Below are 25,692 nucleotides of genomic sequence, written 5' to 3'. Positions count from 1 at the left end.
TTTCCTATGAGACCGGCTAAATGCGCGCGCAGCTCTTGCCGCGCATGCGCATTCAGCCGAAAGGGAGAATCGGAGGCGGGGAGGAGGAGAGCTCCCTGCCTGGCGCTGGAATAAAGGTAAGTTTTAACCCTTTACTCTCCCCAGCGCCCGGCGGGAGGGGGTCCCTGAGGGTGGGGGCACCCTCAGGGCACTATAGTGCCAGGAAAACGAGTATGTTTTCCTGGCACTATAGTGGTCCTTTAACATTACTCCCTAGTAACATCTCTAGTGACAGTCACTCAGATGGCCACTAGAGGTGCTTCCTATCTTAGTGCTGCACAGTGTGCAGCACCTACATTCAGCGTCTCCTAGTTCAGTGTCTCCACGCTCTGCATTGTAAATACTCCCCATTGAGATGCATTAATTTATTATGTATGTCTGTGAGAAGATGCTCTTCGGCACATAAGAAGACATTGGATTGGCTGAGATCACGAAGACTGCTGATCTCAGCCAGAGAGGTAGGACCATCCACGGCGATGCAGAAAAGGTAAATTTAAACACCTTTTAACTCCATTCTGGGGACGGGAACCTAAACTGCTACTCCAGCATATAGTGTTAGGATTATATGTTTGTATTCCTGATACTATAGCTTTCCGTTAAGTGTGTGTACTAGTGCTAATGGAAAAAAGTTAGGTGGTTCCTATGAAAACAAAAAAACCTAGTCTCTGGTCACATCTGGCGGAGGTAGTCTGTTTAATTGCCCCAATAAGGATTAAATATCCTAAGCATAAAGTGGGAGATAGATATTATCAGTCTTGGAACAACTCCCTAACGTATTACAAAATTAATTTTAAAAATGGACAATTTCCAAATGGACACTTCACAGTCAATTTACGCCTATAAAAAGGAAAAGTGAGGGAAGGTGAGAGTCCTGTCAGTATTCACTTTAGTAAATAATCCTCACTGTAGTATAGATTGTAAACTCACAGGCATAGACTTCTTTACCCTTTGTATTGGTCTGTTTATATTGCACTATAGTTTTCCCAATTGTACAGCGCTACGGAATATGTTGGTGCTTTTTAAATGCCAGTAATAAATATATAGTAGCCTCCCTATCTTGTAGAATTTCTGCCTCTTGTATGTATTAAAACATGTATCTTTCTTCTGCTACAGTTGTTGCTACACACTAGTTCCTGACAATTCTAACAATAAAAAATCATGTGAAAGATACTAGGGTTTGTTTTATTATTAAAGTGAGAATTCAAAGTTAATTTTACATTTTAGGCTACATTATCTGTCCTGAAAGCAAAGCTGAGAATATTTCCAATTCATCTCTTTTGGCCTTAAACTTGCAATTCACTTTGTATTTTTCACTTTAGTGAAAAACCCTGTGTGTATAACTGCACAACAAAACGTGCTTACTGCACGCTGAATCTATACTGAGCTAATAATTTATATAGTGCCAACAAATTCCGTAGCGCATTACAATATTATTGGAGGGGATATTTATCAATAAATGAGACAATTAAAATGTCAGTTGATTTTGGAGCGCTCAAAGGATTGCACAGTACTCAAAAACTCTAAAGACTTTATAATTTCTTGGTAAAATATTTTATAAATAAATCATTAGAGCTGGTATGAACTTTGTCCATAAACTTATTGTAAAACTGATAACACACTCACATGTTGTACCCCAACACACAATGCAAAGTCTAAAATAAAAAAGTGTAAATAGGAGTGGAGCAGTGAAAAAAGAGAATTGTAAATGAACAAAATCAGTATTTAGGTGAAGGATCCAAAGAGAGTTAAAGTAACTGAAAGTATAAAGGTACTGTAGTTATACTTAGTGATCAGTAGGTTGCATTAGATCATAAATCCTATCATATATGCAAAAGGGAAAAAACATAAATAATGTACACATAATAGTGCAGTGTATAAATACAGAAATTAAGAATAATATGTAACTTCATATTTGCTTAATGCTGTTGAGCATCATATAAATGCCCACATGTAGTAGATTAAAAGTATCTGGTCAATTTATTACATCACAAAATATACCGAACCGGAAGCACCGAACCGTCAAACAGCGCAGACATCCCGAGTCGTCCGTTATATCCCCATTGGATGCGTTTTACTGACTAAGCCTGGCAATGAGTAACAGCATATGCTGTTTACTCCCCACACTATTTTGTAAGAGACAGTGTGTCTATTATCTTATTGTCACTATATGTTTTAATGTAATAAATTGACTTGCATTTAAAAAGACCAGATACTGGACTCTTTTAATCTACTACATGTGGAAATTTGTATGAAGCTGAACAGCATTAAGCAAATATAAAGTTACATCTTATTCTTTATTTCTGTATCTATACAGTCTGCACTATTATGTGTATTTATGTTTTTTCCCTTTTGCATATATGATAGCATGTACGATCTGATGCCACCTACTGATCACTAAGTATAACTACAGTACCTTTATACTTTCAGTTACTTTAGAGGGACACTATAGTCACCCAGGCCACTTCAGCTCAATGAAGTGGTCTGGGTGCCAGGTCCCCCAGGTTTTAACCCTTCTGATGTAAACATAGCAGTTTCAGAGAAAATCGCATTAAGCATGCAGAACGTCCATAGGAAAGCATTGAGAAATGCTTTCCTATGGGCGTTTTTCATGCACGCGTGGCTCTGGCCACGCATGCGCATTCGGCTCCACTCGGGAGCTGACGTCGGAGGGGGAGGAGAGGTCACTAGTGCCGAGGGAGCCCGGCGCTGGATAAAGGAAAGTGGCTGAAGGGGTTAGGGGGGACCCTAAGGATTATATAGTGTCAGGAAAACGGGTTTGTTTTTCTGAAACTATAGTGGTCTTTTAACTCTCTTTGGGTCCTTCACCTAAATACTGTTTTTGTTCATTTGAAATTCTCCTTTTTCACTGCTCCACTCCTTTTGCACTTTTTTAAAAAAAATGAGACCATTACAAAAACTTACAGGAACAATAGGATGAAGAGGACCCTGCTCAAACAAGCTCTGAATATTCACTTGTTTTAAATGTAATAAGAAAAAGTTTTTCTTAAACACATAACTGCTCCCAGTCCCACACTTAAGAACTACCGGTATGTATAATTGATAAACCCCAATTTCCCGTTTGAAACTGAGAACATACTTTGCAGGTACAGAGCACTAATTTTAGCGTTCTTATTGGTAATCATGTATTTGTTTTTTTGTTTAATATCTTGTATGGCTAAGATGTAGAACATCTCTAGATTCTCTACTTCTGCCCAAGGTTTTCTATTCTGATGACACATTTCGAATTTACTGAAAAGCCCCTAGCCCTAGTGAACATGTACCATTGTTTTGCTTTTTTGTTTTGTTTTAATTAAAGTTGCTTAGGTTGAAGAAAAAAAAAAAAAAGCAAGCAGCGGCGTAGGGCATATAGCGTATCCTTAGAGCCGTGACGCGCTTCCGGTATGTGAGCATCGCTGAGAGGTGAGTACGGAGCGCTGTGTCCCCCCCGCCAGCCCTTTATAATATATACTGTGACCCCTCCCCCTCACCCCGGTATAGAACTGATGCTGCTCTTGTTGTCCTCAGACGGCCGGTGATCATGACGTGTGTGCTCAGCGGTCCGACCGCCGTGTGCGATGTCATTACCGAGCTAGATACTCAGCTGGCTGTAAGTAAGCAGCGTGTGAGCATGAGCCGCCCGCACAGTGATACCGGGTATCGCTTTACTCTACAGCCCGACTAACCGAGCGCCCAGCTAGCCCCGTGTGTGCACACAGCCATGGCTGGGACACTAATACACGCCGTGCAATCCATAACAGTGCAGAGTATCTACAGCTAATATACACTGCGCTGGGAGGGGGGTGCAGTCACTGACTCGGGGTTGTGGTTGTGGTGGAGTTGTGTGTGTGTGTGTGTGTGTGTGTGTGTGTGCGCGCGCAGTAATAGTGAGTGTGTGAGGGTATGTTCCTTGTATAGGGAGTCTGATTGTTGCACAGTAATACTGTACTATTTAAAATGTTCACCATTGGCAAATAGAAATTCATCCCTGCTAAGTGTGTTATGGACCCTACAGGCTTGCAGTGGTGACAAACTTTTTAAAGAACACTCCTATCACTCTACCAACCCAAGCTTATATAAAGTGAACCTGTAACCAAAATGTTTAATTACCTTAGATCGTCTCCAATACACTGAATACATAATGTATTACAGAAACGCATGATGTATAAACTTCCCTTGCCTCTGTTCCAGCACCGCTTTATGTTATTGTTTAACACCCTCCTCCAGTCCATCCTCTGCTCCTCCTCTTCTGTGTTTTGCCCTGCTTGGGGACACTTACGCCAGTAGGAGAAACCTCCTGTAAACAAATGTCATGCTGGCTTTATTGCCAGCGTCCAAATGGAGAGATAAGTCACTCAGTTCCTATACTTCTTGGCCATTGCTAGAAGCGTAGAAGTTTCCATAACAACTACAGCACATGCACTGTGGCTGCTATGCTTCAGAGAGCAGAAGGACCACCTGTCGGCGATGTGTTCTGCTCTTCTTTGTCAATCAGATCTTTGGTATAGAGTTTATGCCAAAGATTTGACCAACCGGTGGGAGAAATACCTGTTTTTAAATAACGGGTACCTTTTTGTGTTGTGACAGGGACAGGAGTGTGTGGCCACTTTCTTACTTTCGGGGGTTTAAACTGTTTAACAACTGTTCAATCCTGAAATTTGGGCTCCAGTACTCCTACCTCCCTGCATCTTTTCCTCTCTGCTGTGCAGTACAAGGAAAGGATAGCCGGGAGGCTGCTGCTCTCAGCCTATCACAGTCCATACAACTTTTCTCAATGTACACCCATTGCTAGGGTGAGAGCATTATCTGGCGGTCACAGCCTTATACTGGTCGCCTGGCTATCTTTTCTTCATACTTCACAGTAGAGATAAATGGAAACCTGAGGCATGAACGATGGGTGCTGAAGCCCAAACTTTGGAGTTAAGTTTTCTCCCAAAGTTTCTGTTCTGACCAGGCTTGTAGAGAGGGTATAAGAGTTAAAAATCCAACATCAATAAAGGAGATGCCTTTCAACACTCATGCTGTAGACCTAGGCACCTTAGAACCCGTGTTTTATTCATGGGGTCACTGTGAGCTTGTTCATTTATAAGGAGCTGCTTATTTACAGTTATATAGGGGGTTTATAATCGGGGAGTTTTAGCACATGTGCAGAAATGCTAGCTTGCATGCTTCTGTGGACGTTTGTCTGTTAGCATGGGTTGCTGTATGTATGACTGCGCAAGACATATATAGATGTCCATTTGGTGGTTGGCGGTGATGGCATAAAGGCATTGTGCTCGAGGGAACTGTGCAATATATTAGCTGGATGCAGAGTGTCTGGTGGTTTATGCAATAAGCAGACAAGATAATATTTTAAGGGATCATAGTAAAACTGATCTTATTTAGAAATAAATGCTTGATAATCACATCCAGGCTAAGATGTGCATTGTTTGGTTATTTTTTTAAGGCCAGACTGTCTATTGTTTTGAAATATATATATATATAGATATAGATATAGATATATTATGGATATTTATCACATATCTCCAAAGGAAAGGATCCACTAATATACAGTCCCGTTGCATGTATAGAAACTTGGCTATAGCTTCAAACTGTAATTGGTATTGTTTACACAATGGAGTTTGAAGTTATGTGGCCACCTCCTCTGGCATCAGCTATCTTATCAGATCACATGCAAGGTTATTCACTAAAGTGAGAATTGTTGGGAATTTAAATGAATTCACATTGATTTTCAAAATTAAGGCCAAAATAGCTAAACAAGTACAAAATCTCAGTTATGCTATGATTTCAGTTTGGCTACTTTGGTGCTAAATTTTAATTCACTTTGAATTCCAGACAATTCTTCCTTTAGTGGATAACACTGATATATTGTATGACAATGCCATTATACATTCCATTTTGTAAGGGAATATTTACCCAAACACTCCACCACTACCAAAAAACATTTCTATTTATTGTTTTAAAATGTTTTGTTTAGAAACCTTGTCGTGAAATTTGCCACCTTGTACAGTGAGGGGGAAGGTATTTGATCCTCTGCTGATTTTGAACGTTTGCCCACTGAAAAAGGAATGATCAGTGTATATTTTAATGGTAGGTGTATTTTAACAGTGAGAGACAGAATAACAAAAAAAATCCAGAAAAACACATGTCAAAAAAGATACATTGATTTACATGTCAATGAATGAAATAAGTCTTTGAACCCTTCAACTTAGTACTTGCTGGCAAAACCCTTGTTGGCAATCACAGGTCAGATGTTTCTTGTAGTTGGCCACCAGGTTTGCACACACATCTCAGGAGGGATTTTGTCCCACTCCTCTTTGCAGATCCTCTCCAAGTCATTAAGGTTTTGAGGCTGACGTTTGGCAACTGGAACCGGCAGCTCCCTCCACAGATTTTCTATGGGATTAAGGTCTAGGGACTGGCTATCCCACTCCAGGACCTTAAAGTACTTCTTCTTGAGCAACTCCTTTGTTTCCATGGCTGTGTTATGGCTGTCATGCTGGAATATTCATCCACAACACATTTTAAATGCCATGGCTGAGGGAAGGAGGTTCTTATCCAAGATTTGACGGTACATGGCTACTTCCATCGTCCCTTTGATGCGGTTCAGTTGTCCTGTCCCCTTAGCAGAAACATAACCCCAAGCATAATGTTTCCACCTCCATGTCTGATGGTTGAGATATTGTTCTTGGGGTCATAGGCAGCATTCCTCTTCCTCCTCCAAACATGGCAAGTTGAGTTGATGCCAAAGAGCTTGATTTTGGACTCATCTGACCACAACACTTTCACCCAGTTCTCCTTTGAATCATTCAGATGTTCATTGGCAAACTTCAGATGGGCATGTGCTTTCTTGAGCAGGGGGACCTTGCGGGCGCTGCATGATTTTAGTTCTTTACGTCGTAGTGTCTTGTGATCAATAGCCCAGAACTACACGGGAGGATCTGGTTGATTCCTCACTGTTCTCGTGATCATTGTAACTCCACTAGGTGAGATCTTGCATGGAGCACCAGACCGAGTGAGACTGAGCGTTATTTTGTGTTTCTTCCATTTGCGAAAAATAACACCAACTGTTGTCACCTTCTCACCAAGCTGCTTGGCGATGGTCTTGTAGCCCATTCCAGCATTGGGTAGGTCTACAATCTTGTCCCTGACATCTATTTGGTCTTGGCCATTTTGAAGAGTTTGGAATCTTATACCTATCGTTACCTGTATAAAAGACACCTGGGAGCCAGAAACCTTGCTAATTGATAGGGGATCAAATACTTTTTTCACTCATTGACATGCAAAACAATTTATAACTTTTTTTGACATGCATTTTTCTATATATTTTTTTTTTTGTTATTCTGTCTCTCACTTTTAAAATACACCTACCATTCAAATTATTGACTGATAATTTCTTTGTAAGTGGACAAACGTTTAAAATCAGCAGAGGAATACTTTTTTTTTACCTCACTGTATATATTATCACATTCAAAACACTATAAGAAACCATAACACTTCGGCTTATTGCAGTTGTCTGGGTGCACTGTCCCGGTCTCTTTAACTCTGCAATATAAAACATAGCAGTTTTAGAGAAACTGCAATGTTTATATTACAGAGGTAAGACTCTACTAGAGGCGCTTCTGCTGTTTCCCGGAGTTTGATTCAGTGAAACAATGCTTGACGTTCTCACACTGTGCATGATGGTGTCCAGCGTCTTCAAAACCCCCATGGGAATGCAATAATTCACTGCTCTCCTATGGGAATACCTAATGTACACACGGCGCTTGCTGCTCATGCACACTAGGTTACACAATTGCATTTATGTTGGAGGAGAGGGAGCCAGTGCTGAGGACCATCTGTGCTGAAATAAGGCAGAGGAACACTTTAGTGTTAAGAATAGAAAGCTAATACTAAAGTGTTCATTTAATATATAATGATTCTCTGAGATTAGAATTCACATTTGCCTGTGCAGGTCTACCTCTAATTTAACACAGTACACACACAATGGGCTATCAAATTGCTGTTTAGTAGAGGTATCCCTGCAAAGGCAAATGTGAATTCTAATACTAACCTGCATGTCCGTTTGCCGTTATCATAGCATTGAAAACTAAAATGCTAGGTATGCACTACAAAGTACCCTCCTGCACTCAGAGCCTTTGAGCCAATGATACCCCCTTGCCTCTCTTCGACACAGAACCTTGCCTTCTGGTCCCTGTAGTGTGGGATCACATTTTCCCCTTCTCCATTATAACTGGCATTTCAGTTTGCCATTGCAAATATGGCATGTAGATAAATTCTTTACATGTCAGCCTGTGTCTTCTCCTTGGCTTCTCATTTATCTGCTTAGTGTCCAGTGCTTTCAGAAGGTCAACATATCTTATTTTTGTAAAAACTATCCATAGTTCAAGATGCAAAACTACAGTATCTTAATAAGGCTTAAACCTATCATATGCATTTAAGTTGTTCTAATGCCTGGCATTAGATAATGTTTAACTTTGTTTTGGAAAGGAGAAAGCATGTGGTTTATGTAACTTTGAGTTGCTAAGATTACCAAAGTGATACCATGGTCAAACAGCGGGCCACCTGAAAGGTACAATTTTTTTTTTCTGACAAATGGTGGCAGTACGTATGGGTTGTGCTTCCTAATTGGGACAAGCATCTGCAAGATATGTGATTAATAAAAGTAGGGATGCACCGAAATGAAGAAAACTCCGGGCCGAAACCGAAAATTCAGGAAGCACTTCGTGGAAAACCGAAACCAAAAATGATTGTTTTCCAGAATGATTTTAAAATCGTTTTTTTTTTTTTCTATAATTTTATTAATATTAGACTTTTTAATGAATTTAATGAATCTAATATGAAAAAACTACACGTCAATAAAATAACCACACTTTTATTGAAAGTAACACACCAAAATTGGACAGAAAAAACTTAATAAAACAATATAAATAAAAATCTGTTAAATCTGCTTGTTACATAGGACTGAAGAATAAAATATTGTCGATATTAATTTAATATACATTCTTCATTCCGTTCTATGTAACAGAATCAGATTTAACATATTTTTTTTATTGTATCTAGTACAGTAATCTGCATATATAACCTAGTATAGTAATCTGTAGGTATGAAAACCTGGACAGTATACAGCTATAAATGTGTGCAGATAACATAACATTAAAATTATGCAGATATATAATATGTACAGTGTGTGCAGATACCATAACCTAGACAGAAATCAGCTGGTTGTCTCTCTAACCCAGTTTAGGGGTAATATTACACTGCATTACCCCGTTTTGAGGTAGTATTTTCTTTTTATTACTCAGTTTCTGTGATTTTAGATGAGATTAAAAATACAAGAAGTACTCTGCCTAAATGCCCATACCAAAAATGGGGTACAATGTCCATCTCCATGGAGATATGTTCACTTATTAATTCTTTATTTTTCCATGCATTTATGTTGGAACGTGCAAACTTATGATACTACAGCAGCGTAGCCAGCATATTCACAAGCAATTACAGTGGCTTAGGTAGTGGCTTGTTTACACATTGTACACATTAATAAAGAGTGGAACGAAGTCATAGGAAACAAGCGTAGTATGACTGTCCAGCTGCTAGGTTCAATGCTCAATGTTAGAAAGAAACAGCATGTATTATGTCAGTCGGGAGTAAAACAGTGGAAGTGTGTGTGCATGTTTTCCATTTCAAGTGAGGCGAGTCTGCCCGTGCTATGGGTACCCATGGTGGGGTCAGGGTTGTAATGAGTGAGGAGAGTGTGTGTTCAGGCTTGTGTACCTGCGGGTTGTTTGGTGTCACACCCCTCTGATAATTGGAGGGCGGCTTAGAGTGTAAAGTAGGCTTCATCGGTTGTCCCATTATAAATTGGCCACATTTGAGATTATTTTAGCAGAGGATGTGTGACAGGTGTGGTGTATGGTCAACACCTAGCCTAAGGGGATCATGGGGGGGGGAGAGGAGATGTGGGGTTTGTCACGGCCTGTTTTAGTGGTTGTATCACTCAACGGTCAGTCAAGGGGAAACAGTAGCTAAATTTGGAGTAAAAAGAACATCCGAGTTACCTTAGAGAGGAGAACAAAAGAACATGGAAACAAATAGTATGCATTCTGTTGCATGTTCAGGTCACCGCCTCTTGCCTCCTATTACTCCTGGGGATTAATGGAACTGTTCTGTCTGGATCCCATTCATAGGAGGTTGATGGTGTCTCCGACATTGGGGTGTTCAGTGATAGTCCCAGTTTTTGGAGGAAGGCTGGGACCTCTGACAGAGTGGAGATTTCCAGGACGTCGTCACCTCTGATAACTGCCAATGTTTTGGTAGTAGCCATCTGTATTCTACCTTTCCTTGCCATAGTCGAGCAGTCTCCCAAGGACTTTCTTCAGAGTAGGGTGTTCCGGGTAATGTCTTGGAAGAAGGTGAGTTGCGATGATTCAAAGTCTAATGGCGTCTTGCCCCTCACTGCTGCCAGGATGTGTCGTTTGTCAGACGTGGTGGTTGCTATGACGTCTCTTGGTGCCGTTGTGGTTGCCCGTTTGGCTTTGTTTATGCGGAAATGGCCGTCAAACTCAAGTTTCTTCGCCTGTGTGTGCGGCAGGAGTGCTGCTGTTAGTCTTCTGAGCAACTGTGGCAATTCGGTTGCCCAATTGTGTCTGGGATTCCTCGAATTGTGATGTGTGTGCGCCTACTTCGGTCTTCCATGGCATCTAGTGTGTTTTCAGATACTGTGTTTGCAGACCTGTATGTGTCACAGGGTGTCTCCCATGCTCTTCACTTCTTGTCGGAGGTCTAATATGTCCTCTTTGGAGGCCAGCACCTGTGCTGTCACTGCCAGTGATTCTGTTCTTACCAGGTTTATGTCAGCATCAAACAATTGCTTCATTTCTTGCAGTAGCTTCCTGATATTCCCTTTTCTGGCTGGGGCTTCTGCTCGTTGGCTGCTGGGTTACTTGGGTCCCTGTTCTGCGCTGTGTCCCTCCAACTGCTGCTCCAAACATGTGGAGCCTGTCTCAGGATTATTTCGGCCACCATCTTGTGGCTTGCGGTGCGTTGCAGCAGGGCCCCTATATCTCAGGAATCCCTGGGTGTACCTGTCTTTCGCTTCGCTGTGTGTGTTTTCCCCATATTGGTGCTGGGGTGTGGCTGTGGGTCTGCTGGCTGTTGGGCCCTGGCAAGAATGCCGCTGGTAAGTGCGGTACTGCAGGGAGGGCGAGGTAGGCCCAAGATTTGCGGTGGATTTTCTTGCCCTTTTGTGAATACAAGGAGGACATCGTGGGTAGTCCTCTGTAGCAGTCTGACTCACGGGTTGATGGCCACCTGCGCCGTAAATTTTTCGCAGATTAGCCGTAGAGTGTAGGGAGCCATGGGGAATGGCGACCATTCGGCTCTGTGGTTAAGCTCTGCACCGATATGTTCACTTTCCTAGGATCCTGGATGCAAATCCATGGTAACTGGACGCGAGGTAGATAGGATACCCTGCCAGTGATCATCTCAATATATTTAGGTGCATTGTGACTATTGCTTCTCAATGAATGATCTAAGTAAAATGTTCTGTGACATGGTGACCAAGGTTAATTGTCAAAGAGGCTCAAAGATGAGCTGGGAGCAAGAGACTTCCCCACAGATCTAGACCTGTATTGACCATGTGGGCCATTTTTATCTTTGGTTGCACAAGAGATATAATAAGAGCGAATCACCAGGAACCTATCATGTTTGACTCCCCAATACTAAAGAATTTCTGTGGACCTATAAGCTACTTTCGTAGCTTTCTACAGCTAATCACCATCTGGTGCTCGATTAGTGGCATGCTCTCCACCATGCCTTGCATGTGCTGTGCCAGCTGGGCGTGATTGGAGTTGCTGTACAAGTAGGCCCTGAAACAAAACACCCCTGACTAGACTGCTCTGATAGAGCTTCCGCAATGCTAAGCCAACCATAGATCTAGCAGGTCATAATATTAGCCTTCTCTCGGCTTGTGTGCTGGGAGGCAGCACCGTTCTGCCGGGGGATCTCACACACAGGTGGTGGCAGGCGCTCTCTGCAACCGTACACAATGACGTGAGTTTGGACCGACCTGGAGACCTACCCACTGACCTGTTATTTTATTCACATACACAATGACTCCCTGCGGGAGAAGGGGGGGGGGTGTAATTTTCGGTGTATCCCTAAAGAAAAGTTCCTCCCCTTTACCCTATAAAGGCATTCCCCTGGCAAACCCACCTCAGTTCTTCCTTGTCCCAGCACAGGACAGGTTAAGCGTTTGTTGAAGGTGAGGAACACAGGTTGCTGTCTGGGGGATCAAGCTCGATAGCCGCCCGGGTGGTAGACTGAGCAGCATGGCTCTGTCCGTGGAGGTTCTGGAGCCCTTTCTGTTTAACTTTGCGCCGAGTATGTTCCGGCTTGGTGAGTATGGGCGGGCCGGGGGTCACATTTATTATGTTGCAGGCCCGGGTGGTGGTGCGTTCCACCAAAGTTTCGGGTGCGCTATAGCGCCTGCGCGAACCAGAACATCCGGGAAACTGCCGAATGTGGATCGCTGTGGTGTTCCCTTTGGCAGCAGGAAGCTTGTCAGAAGGGTTCCCGTGTCACCAACCCCCCACACGGCTCAGAGGTTTTCAAGGTAAGATTAGCTGATCCTTGCTTTAAAAATCTGTTCTCATTAAAATTACGTTATCGATGGAATTGTTTTGCAGAAAGTGGACTGTATGTGCAAAAGGTAGTGTTTGTACACCGTGGAATGCCTCTGCTATACAAGGCTTTTGCTTATTGTATCTGTGCTACTCTCCTTAATATGGTTCTGGGGTTTATAAATATGACCAAGTGCTGCAATTTCTTGGGTACAATTAAGCAGACAATATGCAATAATTCCTATCTTTTTGAATTCTTATAGAGAATCAAATAGTTTATCAGCTGCTCTGCCTGAGATGTTCTGCATAGACAGAAGATAAGTATTCATTAGGAATGAATTTGTCATGGGGCAGGATAAATCTGCTAAACTTTAATGAGCGTTATCTGTTCCTCAAACCCCATGTCTTTCTTATATGCAGAAATGGGAACACTCTGTGTAACGAGCCTTTCTTGCCCGGCGTTTAATGTTGCCATCAAATGGGTGAATGTTACACCTCCAAGTACACTGGGAATCCATAAAATTCTGAATTCAGAAGTAGCTGTCATCAAGAAGGCTGAGACCTCTTGCAGACGATCTTTCCAGACTGCCGGTTTTTGGTATAGGTCTTGGCTGGCAGGTGCAGCAGTGTCCATAACTTATAACTTTGTTTACAATCGTTAATTTAGGTTATTTAAGTCTCCTGATAAGGAGCTTGTCAGTTTCCTGTTTTATTGTGATTGTCACATACTTTATATGGATTTGACTAATAAAATTTGCTGTTTCATTTCATTAATAAAATTTGCTGTTTTATTAGATAGGACTATAATACTTAATTTGCCTAAAGGAACAATCAGAGATAGTTATCGTTATCAATGCAAAACAATTTAAGACTTAATGATGTTCACCCTAAACAATATGGCCTCCCCGTTTACTAAATCTCGGCCCATACTGAAGTAACAATATGCACAATTACTATGTACTTTTTTCTTCTTTACTCCTGACTGATGATTACTAGCTGGGAACGATCTATCTTTCAGTCTGAAAGTATGAATGAATGTGTGAAAGATGTATTTATTTTTTTAGTAAGTCAGTCAAAGTACGCTTTATGATGTATTTTTTTACGATATTCTTTATAACAGGACAATACATTTGTGATTTGAATATGATGTAAACTAAAACTAAAACCCACAAATGCTTTTGATACGTTTAACGAATATCATCTAATATACTGGCTGACTGTACAAAACAAAATTATTAAATAAAGATGATTAAAAAAAAAAAAAAAGAAAGGAGTTTGAGATATGGTTCTGTGAACCACGAAGTTCATTGGGTTCCTCAGGAATCTACTGGTTATCAAACTCTGATCATTCCTTTAAACCGGTTATGAATTTAAATTAATTGGTTCCTCTCCTGAGGTTCAGAATCAAAACTTCTGCTTCTGTAAGTCTCTGAATCTGCAGAAAGGAATTTCATGGTGTATATAGATCAGAGATATATTCCCACACATCCCTATTGCACCCCCCCCCCCCCCCAGAAGTTTTCTGAAAATACGCCATAATAAGTGGATTGAAGAGATTTCATTGCTCTTTAAAACACTCCCTTAACAGCATATTTTAGGAAACTTGGCATTCCGTACTAGGGAGTTTGGCTACTTATTGTTAGTCAGCACGGTTGCCCTTTAAGTATGTCCAGGTAGCTAGCAGAGCGCTACAGCAACACGGTTGGATACAGAGACTATAATGTATTTTCTTCTTCTCCCGGACACACAGGGTTTTTTTTTGAGGTTCGTGTTTAAGGGACACTATAGTCACCAAAACAAGTTTAGCTTAATGAAGCAGTTTTGGTGTATAGATTATGCCCCTGCAGTCTCACTGCTAAATTCTCTGCCATTTAGGAGTTAAATCCCTTTGTTTATGAACCCTAGTCACACCTGCATGTGACTTGCACAGCCTTCCTAAACACTTCCTGTAAAGGGTCATCTAAAGTTTATCCTTCCTTTGTTGCAAGTTCTGCTTAATTTGGATTTTTGTTTTATCCCCTACTATGTTAATAGCTTGCTAGACCCTGCAAGAGTCTCCTGTATGTGTTTAAAGTTCAGTTTACAGAGAAATAGATACAATTGTTTAGAGGAGCACTATGGGGTCAGGAACACAAACCTGTATTCCTTACCCTATAGGGTATAGTGTATTCAAGTCTGCAGCTGCTTACTTTGTTCCTTTTTTCTTTTAGACCTGCCTGCTGACAGAAGTGGTAGCCTGATCCAGTCACAACGCTTCCCCATAGGATTGGCTGAGACTGACAGAGGCAGATCAGGGGCAGAACCAGCACAATTCAAACACAGCCCTGGCAAATCAGCATCTCCTCATAGAGATGAATTGAATCAATTAATCTCTATGAGGAAAGTTCAGTGTCTGCATGTAGAGGGAGGAGATACTGAATGTTTGGATGCATTTTAGGCTGCCATGACCCAGGAAAGATCTCTAACAGCTATCTGAGGAGTGGCCAGTGAAGTTATCACTAGGCTGTAATGTAAACACTGCATTTTCTCTGAAAAGACAGTGTTTACAGCAAAAAGCCTGAAGGTAATGATTCTACTCATCAGAACAAATTCAATAAGCTGTAGTTGTTCTGGTGACTGTAGTGTCCCTTTAAGGTAAATTACATCTGATTGAAAGTGAAACCATTTATTTTATCATGCAGGCTGTGTCAATTAGAGCCAGGGGAGGCGTGGCAAGGGCTGCATAAACAGAAACAAACGGGATTTAACTCCTAAATGTCAGTGAATTGAACAGTGAAACCTGAGAAGCATGATCTATACACTAAAACTGCTTCATTAAGTTAAAGTTGTTTAGGTGACTATAGTGTTCCTTTAACCTTAAAATGTTCCATCTGCATCTACTGCACTCATAAAGGAAAGGTTCAATTACTAATAAAGCGACAATTCCTCCATAGGAACAGGAAATGAGATTGCTGGGATGTCTGACATCTTCAATTCCTGCGGTCAACTGGGCAAAATCTGTATTTGGCCGCTACAGTGGCAAATTTTCTCCTCTGGGTCAAAGTGTGGAAATCTTGGATTTCTGTCTCCTAGACTCTCTTCGAAAAAAGCGGAAGATCGGCTAAACTGGTGGACAACACAGTTTTTTCCGACAAGTTAAGCTTATAGTAATTTTCACCACAGAAGGCATCTAACACAGGCTGGGTCGCTCATTTAAATTCTCTAATGTGCCAGCGTTCTTGGTCCAAAGAAAAATAGTACTCTCATTTTAGAGCTCTTAAGGCAGTTCTTCACTCCCCTCACCGATTCAGATTTTGGTTGATTCAGGGACCTATTACAATGCGGTCAGATCACAACACTGTTTCCCTCACGTCAACGGACAGGCATTCCACTCATGATGTGTCAAAAATTTCATCACCTTCAACCTCCGCACAAGAAATTGGGATCAAGAGTAATGGTCTATAAATCCGATCATGTTCACGGTCTACAGAGAGATTTGGAGTGCCCGGATAGACCTTTTGGCAAAGAGGGTTGTGGCGGAGGCCTGATATTCCACAGGTTAACTCCACTATAGATCCCAGTGAGGCTCAGGAACAAATAGTAAAAACACCATGAAGCAGTAATTCCAGCAAATAAAGTAATCCACGAATATCCCCATACAGATCCCAATGACTGGACGACACACAGCATCAGGAGCAGAACTGACTTTTAATCCACAGTCTCCTTATAAAGCATTCACCCATGCAAGGGAGGGATTCACATTAATAAGTACAGTATCCAATAGTGTAACCGTTACCTCCCACACATCTCCTCCCCTCAGTATGACACTTAATCCCATTATACATACTGTAGTTTTCCCCGAGTTCTGAATGTACCCCCAAAACAAGCAGTTACAATAATACTGGGGGTAGCCCTGATCTGGGTGACTAACATATCCCAAAATCACCCAGATCGAACCAGGGGTTCGGGAGTTAGGTGGAGGGTGTAATTTGACCGACCGCACACGAGGTGGTATCCGAAAAGCGTTCCATGGGTTTTGGCCCTGTGGTCGGTCTTCGTTCGGGAGGTAAAACACACATCAAATACGGCCATCCACGATTAATCTTGTATTCGTATGAATCCCCTTGTTCGGTACTTTGAACCTACCGAACGGGAGGCTGATTAGCCTTCCCGTTTGGGAGTTACGGAGCCATGGAGGTCTCAGCGGTGTTCGGGTAATCGAGTGTCCGATTTGAGTTCCAGACACTCGACGACCAAACACCGCTGAGATTTTCGTGCGTGAGATGGCCGCCGCCACATGTTCGTATACCGAACGGCGGCCACCCAGATACATCAGTAAGTACCGATTTAACCTGCGGTTAGAGAAGTGTGAACGCTTAATAAGGTACACACTTCTCTCTGGGGTGGTCTATTGGTTCAGAAGTTTACATTCGTATGGAGTACAGATGGAAACTACCGAACAATCATACGAATCCCACATACATTTTAAACATAGAAACAGAAACAACACACAAATTGCAATAGTATTACAGTCTTTTAGGACAGCCATGGTACCATCTGCTACAAGGGTGAACATGTAGATTCTCAGGTTTGCCTCTCTGTACAGGACAGATAGTTCATGTTGAATAGTTGGTCTATCTAAGGGTATTCTCCAGGGCTTACATTTTTTTTTTCTTGTAGACTGTTCCCAAGACTTCTTCAAAAGTGGTGAACGGACAGAGCAGTGGTTCTGCCAATCTTTCCGAACTGGCCAAACATATGAGCCAATTTTCGGCCTTGGTGGAGATGACTTCTTAGGCCACCCAGGAAGTTCAGTTTCCCTCCTGGGATCTTTTTTCAGTCTTTCAGGTGACCATTTACTTTGGAGGTGGTTCCTTTTAATATGCTATAGCTTAACCAGCATTCTTAGTGGCTATTACCTTAGCCAAGAGAGTAGGCGAGCTTTAGGATATATCTTCTTCAGTGGAATTACTTATATTCCATCAGCGTGGAAGTTGTTTCATTCTAAAACTTCAATTCTTCCAGAGTTGTTTAGTGCCGTTAATCAGCTCATCCTTCTATAATTATGCCACCTCCCCGCTGGAACTAGATGGCATAGTCTAGAGTTTAAAAAAAAAAAAAAAAGCATTTCAGATTTACCTATCAATATCAGCTGAATTCAGAAGATCAGATCACCTGTTGTCAACATAGAGTGAAGTTTTAAGGGGAATGAAGCCTCTCATAATTCTATTTCTTGTTATTTCGTCAATCATTATGGCCTATGCTTCAGTAGTTTTGATTCACCAGCGTTTTTCACAGCGCATCCCACAAAGGCAATGGCCATTTCGTGGGCTGAGAAAAGCTCTTGCTTCACCCGAAGAAATCAGCATGGCTGCTTCTTGATCAGCTTTTAGCACTTTAAAAACGTCAGGCATTTTCAGGCTATATGTACTCTCTGCCTTTAAAATTGCGTTGGGGCGTAGGTACTTCAAGCTGTTTAGGCATAAGGCCCACCCCATACGTACTGCCACCATATATCAGAAAAAACTTACATTTTTACTTTGTTTTCCCTAATATGGTGGCAGTACAAATCTCCATCCCTGTAAATTACAATTTTCCAGTGCGTGGCTTAGGTGTGTATTCTTGCTACGATTGAGGTGAGTTTGCCAGGGGAATCCCTTTATAGGGTGATGGGAGGGACGTTTCCTACTCGCCTATCTTGCAGATGCTTATCCCAATTAGGAAGCACAACCCATACGTACTGCCAACATATTAAGAATTTTTTTTTACAGTGAGTAAAAATTAGTTTTTAGTCTTAAGAATTTACAGAATTCTGAAAACAAACATCCGATAGGCAGTGGTTCTGCAGGTGAAGAGAGGTCCGGGGAAAATGGACAGAAATGTTTAACTGTTATGTCCAAGCTAGCATCTTTAACTTCACATGTCAAACTTTGAAGCATAGAAGACATAAGTAGCAGCAAAATGCATGGATTTTTTTAAAAAATATTCTTTGGCCCAAATTTTGCAATTCTTTGCTTCGGGTAAAACTCTGTCAAAATGTTTGTCTCAAAATGAGAGAACTTGGATCTCTTTAAAGAAACACTATAGCAGTCGTTTCTAGTTTACCAGCTTACTGTTTTCCTTGCTATGTGAGGACTTGAACAGTGAGCTTTACTTGCCTTTCTGCCCTTGCCGTGTTGTTCTTGTTGGGGAAGCTCCACCTCCTTGGTTGAGATATCAAGATCGATGATCCCACAGAGTCACAGCCACTACAGGCATTTAAACCTTGCAATGAAAACATTGCTGTTTCTGAAAAACGGCAGTGTTTACCCTTGCAGGGATAAAAAATTTCAGTGACATGGCTTTTAGACCACTTCATTGAAATGAAGTGATCTGGGCACATATAGAGTCCCTTTAATTTTATTTATTTATTTTCAAATGGTGTCCTAGCATTTACTTACGGAGATCAGTTGCTCCATGAGGTCTTTGTACATTTGTTGTTTTAAAAGGGCAACTTTCGGAAGATATTTAATTGTTTACTTTTGTCCTCCGCAAAATGCATACATACATAATAGTAATATGAGAGTCACTATTTGTTTCAATTCACCCGCAGCTTCTTGGCCCAGGTCCACACACACCAAAGCAGCGTGCAGACGTATCCCGTTTGGGTGAGCTGCGTGGGAAAGCTCTCCAGATTATGAACCAATTCGGTGCGTCTACACTGATCAATCTGTCCACCTTTAACCCCTCCACCACTACCATGTCCACATCTGTTGCTGTGAAGCAAGAGCAGACTGTTGCCAACAGTACTCCAGGGGTCAAAGTGCCAGGGACAGCAGCAGCAGGAGGTGGACGTACAAGTCCAGATGCCAATCAAGTGAGTAGAATATTAGAAGGCTTTATGGGTCAGTCAAGCACCATAATCACTGAAGTGCAAATTTTGTCAAACCTCTTCTCTAGCAATTTCACAAAACCGGTTTGACAAAATTTGCACCTATAACATTAGTGATAATTCTGATCATCGACCTGGGAGAGTTTTCAGTAGTTTGCTCTTCTTAAAGTGGAACTTCCAGAGAAGTTGAAGATTCTTGTTACTTCACCCAAATTAATGCTGCATTACATAATTTACTGGGGTGAATAAGAGGGGTGGTAAACAGAAAAAAAAAAAGTCTATGACTTTGCCTGCCAAAACCTGTAAATGAAATTACTGGATTGTGTTGCAATTCGTTCAGTATGAGTATTTAATAAATAACCTTGTGGGTATATCTTAATGACATCTTTTTTTTATTAAAGTAAGAATTATTGGGAATTCAATGTGAATTGAACATCTAAGGCCAAAGTAGCTGCACTGGAAGCATAGCTGGCTTGAAAAGCTTTTCCACTTTTGTTAGTTTGGCCTCAAGTTTGAAATTAATTTTGAATTCCGGACAATTCTTACTTACTAGTGAATAGTCATGCTAAAATTGACAGAACCGCTCTTACTACCGTTTCATACTCTCCATCCTGTTTATCTATGCTTTCATATGTTATAGCTTTTTTTTTTTTTTACCTGCTTGTATTAACAAAAACATTTCTTTCTGAAAACCTAAAGTCTCACCCCGGTACCAGGAACACAAAAAAGTATCTCATTCTATTTATTCACCTGGAATATTTGAAACTGTATTTATTCAAGATGAATGGAGCCTGTCAGTTTGGTGACACTGAATGTGTTTAACTGGGAATTTCTCAAGTGAGGGGGTGGCTTTTAGTGTTTGGAAATAATCTGTTGGTTTATTTTATTTTTTTACCAAACTGATTGAAAACCATTTTATAACTTCATTAACTTACAGAACCATAACCGTTAGATCCCCACATTTTTCAAACTATAATATCTATGATGCTTTGACAATCTAAAGGATGACCAAGCATAATGGGATTTGTAGTTCTATAATGTCTGTGATCTACCTTTTGGGCACTCCTATGCTAGATTAACCCGTGAAGTCCCCTTTAAGGGAGAAATTCACATGACTGTGAAAACTGATCTTTATATTTTATTTTTTGTCCTCTGCAGAAGTAATGTCAATATGATCTTTCTTTAGGTTCTAACAAAGAAGAAGCTCCACGACCTGGTCAGAGAGATAGACCCTAATGAACAGCTGGATGAAGATGTGGAAGAGGTAAGAGGAGCATGGGAAGTGCTCAAACAGAATTCTCTCTGTTCTGTTCAAAGATACATCAAGGGATATCTGTATTTCTTTTCCAATTACAGATGCTCCTGCAGATAGCAGATGATTTCATAGAAAGTGTAGTCTCGGCAGCCTGTCAGTTGGCGCGACACCGTCGATCAAACACGTTAGAAGTGAAAGATGTACAACTTCATCTTGGTGCGTATATCAAATGTCTTTCAACTCGCTTTTCACTTAAAATTCTTCAGATTTTTTTTCCCCAAGTATTTCATATATAATTTAATAAATGCAATGATTTTCTACCCCAAACAAGTGTTGCTCAATCACAGCTTAAGACCTGCCATTACAAAGCATGCATTGCTCAATTGTCTTGTGGTTTCCATATTGTGCACTCTGATGCTTTTAATGTTAATGCTGTTAAACTTTGCCAGTTATTCCATGTGAATGAGAGCAGTAGCTGTTTGTTGCTGGCAAAGAGTTTTTGGTGGGTGGACACAGTAGAAGATTGTGTTATCAAAGGGGGAAAAAAAGCTAGTGCAAAACTATTTAAAGGAACACTGTATAGTGACAGGAATACAAACATGTATTCCTGTCACTATAGTTATGAAAACATATTTTCAGATACCGGCCCCCCTGACATCTAGCTGCAGTGCTGTCCCAAGAGGCGCCTCTAGTGGCCACTGTAGTGACTTCTACTAGAGATGTTACTAGGCAGCAATGTAAACACTGCCTTTTTTTCTGAAATACATTAAGCTGTAGTTGATCTGATGACTACAGTGTCCCTTTAATTAAACTTTTTTTTTTTTTTTTTTGTTTTTTACTTATCCTCCCTTTGTCCCTTTAAATGCCTAGATTTAGCAGATAAAAAAATAAATAAAAACGGATAACCCACCCCTCTGTTAGGGGATAATATAAGATTCCGTGTCAATATTAACGCAAAATGCAACGCTCATCTGATGGTTTAACAATGTCTTTTTTGCTATTGAAAAATCTTTGACAATCAGCCAAGATACTACTTGTGTAAACTGAGATTTTGTTCAAAGGCATTGTACACTCTCCTCTTTAAAGTGATGTACCATATTGCAATTTATGTGACTTTTGCACAAGTCATGCAGCCACTGTTATAATCGCTGAATTTGTCAAGATGAAAAAAATAAAGAATTAAAAAAAAAAAAATCTAAATGGCAAAATTGAGGCTTCAATAACTGATCTGTAGTAATTCTCCAACAAGACCAGTCACATCTTAGTTACTTTTGCAATTCAGACTTAAACGGACACTCCACTGCCCAAATAAGAAAAATAATCACTGTTTAGTAGACACACGCAGACTTTGCAATGCAGCTCAATAAGACAACTGTGCAAGGCAGGCGCTCTGGCCAGTTACATGCCTCTTAAGTTTACCTTCACTGCACTAAACAAAGTAACAGTCTGTTGTCTGCTTGAAAGCCAGGCGGGTGTAACAAGGTTCATGTATAAATTGCCAATTTCTATTGAAATCTATTTATTTTATTTTTTATGCTGCCCAAGCGTTGCCCACATGTGTTGTTCATTAATACTTGGAAGTGATTTTTTTTTTTTTTTTTTTTTTTTTTTTTAATTTGACTTTTAGGGGGGGGGGGTTGTTTTCAGTCAGAAGTGGTTTTTATTTGAAAGGTTTTCCTTCTGGTTTAAAAAAAAAAAAAAACAAACAAAAAAACATTAACTTTTTTTTCTTCTTCTTTTTTTATTTAAGAACGGCAGTGGAATATGTGGATTCCAGGATTTGGGTCTGAAGAAATCCGGCCATATAAAAAGGCATGCACAACAGAGGCACACAAACAGGTAAATCTTATTTATGCCATCTGCTTGATGTACACATGATATTAAGAAGGAAGTCGACAACCTGTTTGCAAGAGGTGGATTTTTATTCTTTTATTTATTTAAATTGGTATATGGCCTGGTGAATTTAGGGATTTTGAATTCTTTCCTGCTTTTTGACTTCAGAATTTTACTCTTGAAGCAGCACTACAGGTGTGTGTTAGGAGAATTTAACTTGAATAATAAATGTCTGCTCTCCTTTAGTAGCCTCCGTAAGAGGTACGGTCTTGTAGGTTTTTCTTGTATATCTTCCCCTTTGAAGGTAATCTTGTATATCTGGAAGGAACACAGAGCATATGTAATATTCAAATATCAATCTATCTGAAGGAGAACCATTACATCAGTTATGTCATTTCAATGGATGGGATTATTTTTACTCAATTCTCTAGTGCACTGATGTGACACCTGTACATTTTATTAAAGTAAAACACTTCTTTTCAGCAGGCACTTTCAGGGTTATTCACTAAATGAATGTTTGCTAATTAAATCCAAATGGAAAAAACAGAGTCAAATGGAAGCTGATCTGGAAATATACTTCAACTCAGCCTTCACAACGTAAAGGGTTATTTCAACCAAAACAAAAAGTATTTGTAATAATGCACAGATTTAAAATTAGAAAACAAAACACTGAAGTGGCCATGGTGTATAGAGTAACCCTTTCACTATTTTTTGAGATGTAGTATGCAATAATGTTTTTTTTGTTTTTGTTTTTTTATTGGGCTAACATAATACTAGTATTCCTCTTTGCTTCAGACCTAAGAAAGAGAGGAATACTTTTGAAAGCTTATCTTTGAAGTATTCTATTAGTCTAATAAAAAAGGTATCATTGCATAGTGCAATACTCTGGTGTTTTGGCATCTTGTCTTACTGGACTAATACAGCCAATTCAATCTACACTATATGTATGGTATTTTAGAGTACTCTATGCGTTATGACAATGTTTCTCATTTCAATAAACATTGTAAATTTGGTTTACACTTGACCATATCAGTGTAGTCTCAATGTATTGTAGATGGGCAGTAACAGAAAAGGTAGCAATTAACTCTTTTTAAAGTAACAACAACAAAATGTATTTGCCTTGGGACAAGGTAAATGCAGAAATGTTTTTGTTCTAGTGATGAGTAGTTTTAAATTGCACATTAATATTGTTTGTGAAATAAAATCGATTTTGTTTGTCTGTATATCTACCTGGTTTGTCACTTATAGTTACTATTTCTTTACATCATTGTTTACAATATTTTTCTCATATTTTTATAGCCATATATCCCTTTCTGACCCCTTTATTTTTGTTTTATGCATTTCAGAGAATGGCTTTAATTAAAAAAACTCAAAAGAAGTAGAAGCCCATTGCAGCTGCACACCTCATCTGCACACCACAAGGACTTCTTCAATGTGCAGCAAGCAAGCAAGAAGATGGTCTCCTCAAGGGAAAAAAGAGAGATTTGTGTGCGAGACAGAATCCACTAATTCACACTGTGGATTTATCTTTTCTTAACCCTGCATTACAAAGCCCTCTGGTAGGGAAAAGGGTGAAAGTCTCCTCTGTTTATATTTGTATATAAAAAGGGTGTTTTAGTAAAGTTTGCAGAAGTAACAATACCTGTGAAGGTTCTTTGTGTTAGGGGTGCCAATGCAGAAACAGCAGAGGGAACCTCTAATGTTGCAGCAACAGAGCTGTGTCTCTTCACAGGAATAAGATTGTTGAAGAATGAGGTGTTAGTAATAATTGTTTAAAGTCTCATGCACAATAGCTTTGTGTCTACAGAATGAAATGATGCTTCACAGTGGGAATAGCAGAGAAAGATGGTCACATACCTCGTACAGAGACTTTAGATGTGTGTTTTCAGCATGCACACTTATTTCTCTGTTTTGCCTGGTCCTCCTCCACAGCAAGGCATTCCCCACTCCAATGCTCCATTTGTGGTCGCTCTTCCCGTGCTGCTTTGAGTAGCTCCCGACACAGAAGAGAAAGTGCAGCTGAGACGTTACTGCCAGTCCGTGCGGACGTCTCTAAATATGGAGCTCTCAGGTTATCTGCCAGTCTCTGTCCATCTTCTCTGTTTATCACTCGCTGCTCTCGTAAGTCACTCTTTGCTCCCAGCAGCAGGAATAATAGAGGGTGCGGTCGTGTGCGATCTATAACCTCCTGATACCACTCCATGATGCTCTCAAAAGACGAACGAGCAGTAAGATCAAAGAGGAGAATAACACCAGCTGCATTCCTGTAATAAGACCGTGTAACCGCCCTAGAGACAAAAGTACAGGATGGAGATAATATCATATAACAAGTAAAAAAAATTTTTTTTTTTTTTTTTTTTTTGAGGCCTGCATGAAAATGAAAAGGGTTTGAAATATTGCAATTTACTTTGGTACAAATAAAGGCAAGCTAAATGGCTTGCAGTGTGCTTCTGTGCATATGCAATGATACATCAGTGTGTTATAGAAGATGGCATTCTCTCTTCACACAGCTAAATAAACATACTTTTGTACATTGACTGAAAAGATTCAATCACACTGCCAGAGAATTGTCTCCACCTCACCGATAGCGCTCCTGGCCAGCTGTGTCCCAGAACTGCAGTCTGATTTTAATTCCACTCTCCAGCTCCTCTACTCGGGAACAGAAATCCACCCCTACAGTTTGCCCTGTGCTTTCTGAGAACTGGCCATCTGTGTACCATCGGAGCAGAGAGGTTTTTCCTACCCCGGAGTTTCCCAGTAACAACACACGGAACTGGAAGTCCCAAGCACACGCCATCCGAAGTGCTTAGACTGGCAGTCTGATGAGTGGAGCAATCGACTGTTTATAATGATACTCTCTCATTCTGCGTTTTCTCATTGTACTGGCTGTTAGCTAGGCCAGTTTCAGGTTTCCACTTGCCTCCTGCATTCCCCTCCCTCATCCTTGTCTGGACAGGTAAATAACTGCAAAAATGCTACTTCACTCCCTCACTCCTAACCACCACTGTAATAAAATGAACAGACTGTTTATCAATCCCTTGTCACTTTTGTAGAAGTACTGTTTGTATGTTAAAAATAAAACCCTAATTGGGATATGG

General features: G+C 40.5%; 2 protein-coding genes across 5 annotated transcripts; one reads left to right on the top strand and one right to left on the bottom strand.

Annotated features, from left to right (window-relative positions):
• The first annotated feature begins 3,384 nt into the window (after window positions 1–3,384).
• On the top strand, window positions 3,385–25,692 carry TAF12 (TATA-box binding protein associated factor 12). 4 transcript variants are annotated; one of them, XM_063453710.1, is made up of 7 exons: window positions 3,443–3,459; window positions 3,565–3,646; window positions 19,228–19,491; window positions 20,693–20,770; window positions 20,863–20,977; window positions 22,512–22,600; window positions 23,941–25,692. In XM_063453710.1, the coding sequence occupies exons 2-7, from the start codon at window positions 3,578–3,580 to the stop codon at window positions 23,974–23,976; spliced, it is 651 nt and encodes a 216-aa protein (XP_063309780.1). In that variant the 5' UTR covers window positions 3,443–3,459; window positions 3,565–3,577; the 3' UTR covers window positions 23,977–25,692. The 4 variants fall into 4 exon arrangements, with proteins under 4 accessions (XP_063309787.1, XP_063309780.1, XP_063309795.1 ...); XM_063453717.1 differs by lacking the exon at window positions 3,565–3,646 and having other exon boundaries at window positions 3,385–3,459; XM_063453725.1 differs by lacking the exons at window positions 3,443–3,459; window positions 3,565–3,646 and adding an exon at window positions 15,388–15,489.
• Window positions 24,480–25,391, bottom strand: RAB42 (RAB42, member RAS oncogene family). The gene is made up of 2 exons (XM_063453748.1): window positions 25,177–25,391; window positions 24,480–24,882 (listed from the first exon to the last, which is right to left on the bottom strand). Exons 1-2 carry the CDS (start codon window positions 25,389–25,391, stop codon window positions 24,480–24,482), a joined length of 618 nt encoding a protein of 205 aa, XP_063309818.1.

The sequence above is a fragment of the Pelobates fuscus genome, chromosome 1, assembly GCF_036172605.1.
Source record: "Pelobates fuscus isolate aPelFus1 chromosome 1, aPelFus1.pri, whole genome shotgun sequence".
NCBI lineage: Eukaryota > Metazoa > Chordata > Amphibia > Anura > Pelobatidae > Pelobates > Pelobates fuscus.
This window is presented reverse-complemented; position numbering and strand designations above follow the sequence as displayed.

Coding starts and splice junctions, on each gene's coding strand:
- TAF12 (XM_063453710.1), top strand. CDS start 3,578: ATGACGTGTGTGCTCAGCGGTCCGACCGCCGTGTGCGATGTCATTACC. Junction 20,978..22,511: donor AGATGTACAACTTCATCTTG/GTGCGTATATCA, acceptor TTTTTATTTAAG/AACGGCAGTGGAATATGTGG. Junction 22,601..23,940: donor CAACAGAGGCACACAAACAG/GTAAATCTTATT, acceptor TATGCATTTCAG/AGAATGGCTTTAATTAAAAA.
- RAB42 (XM_063453748.1), bottom strand. CDS start 25,391: ATGGCGTGTGCTTGGGACTTCCAGTTCCGTGTGTTGTTACTGGGAAAC. Junction 24,883..25,176: donor GCTGGCCAGGAGCGCTATCG/GTGAGGTGGAGA, acceptor TTTTGTCTCTAG/GGCGGTTACACGGTCTTATT.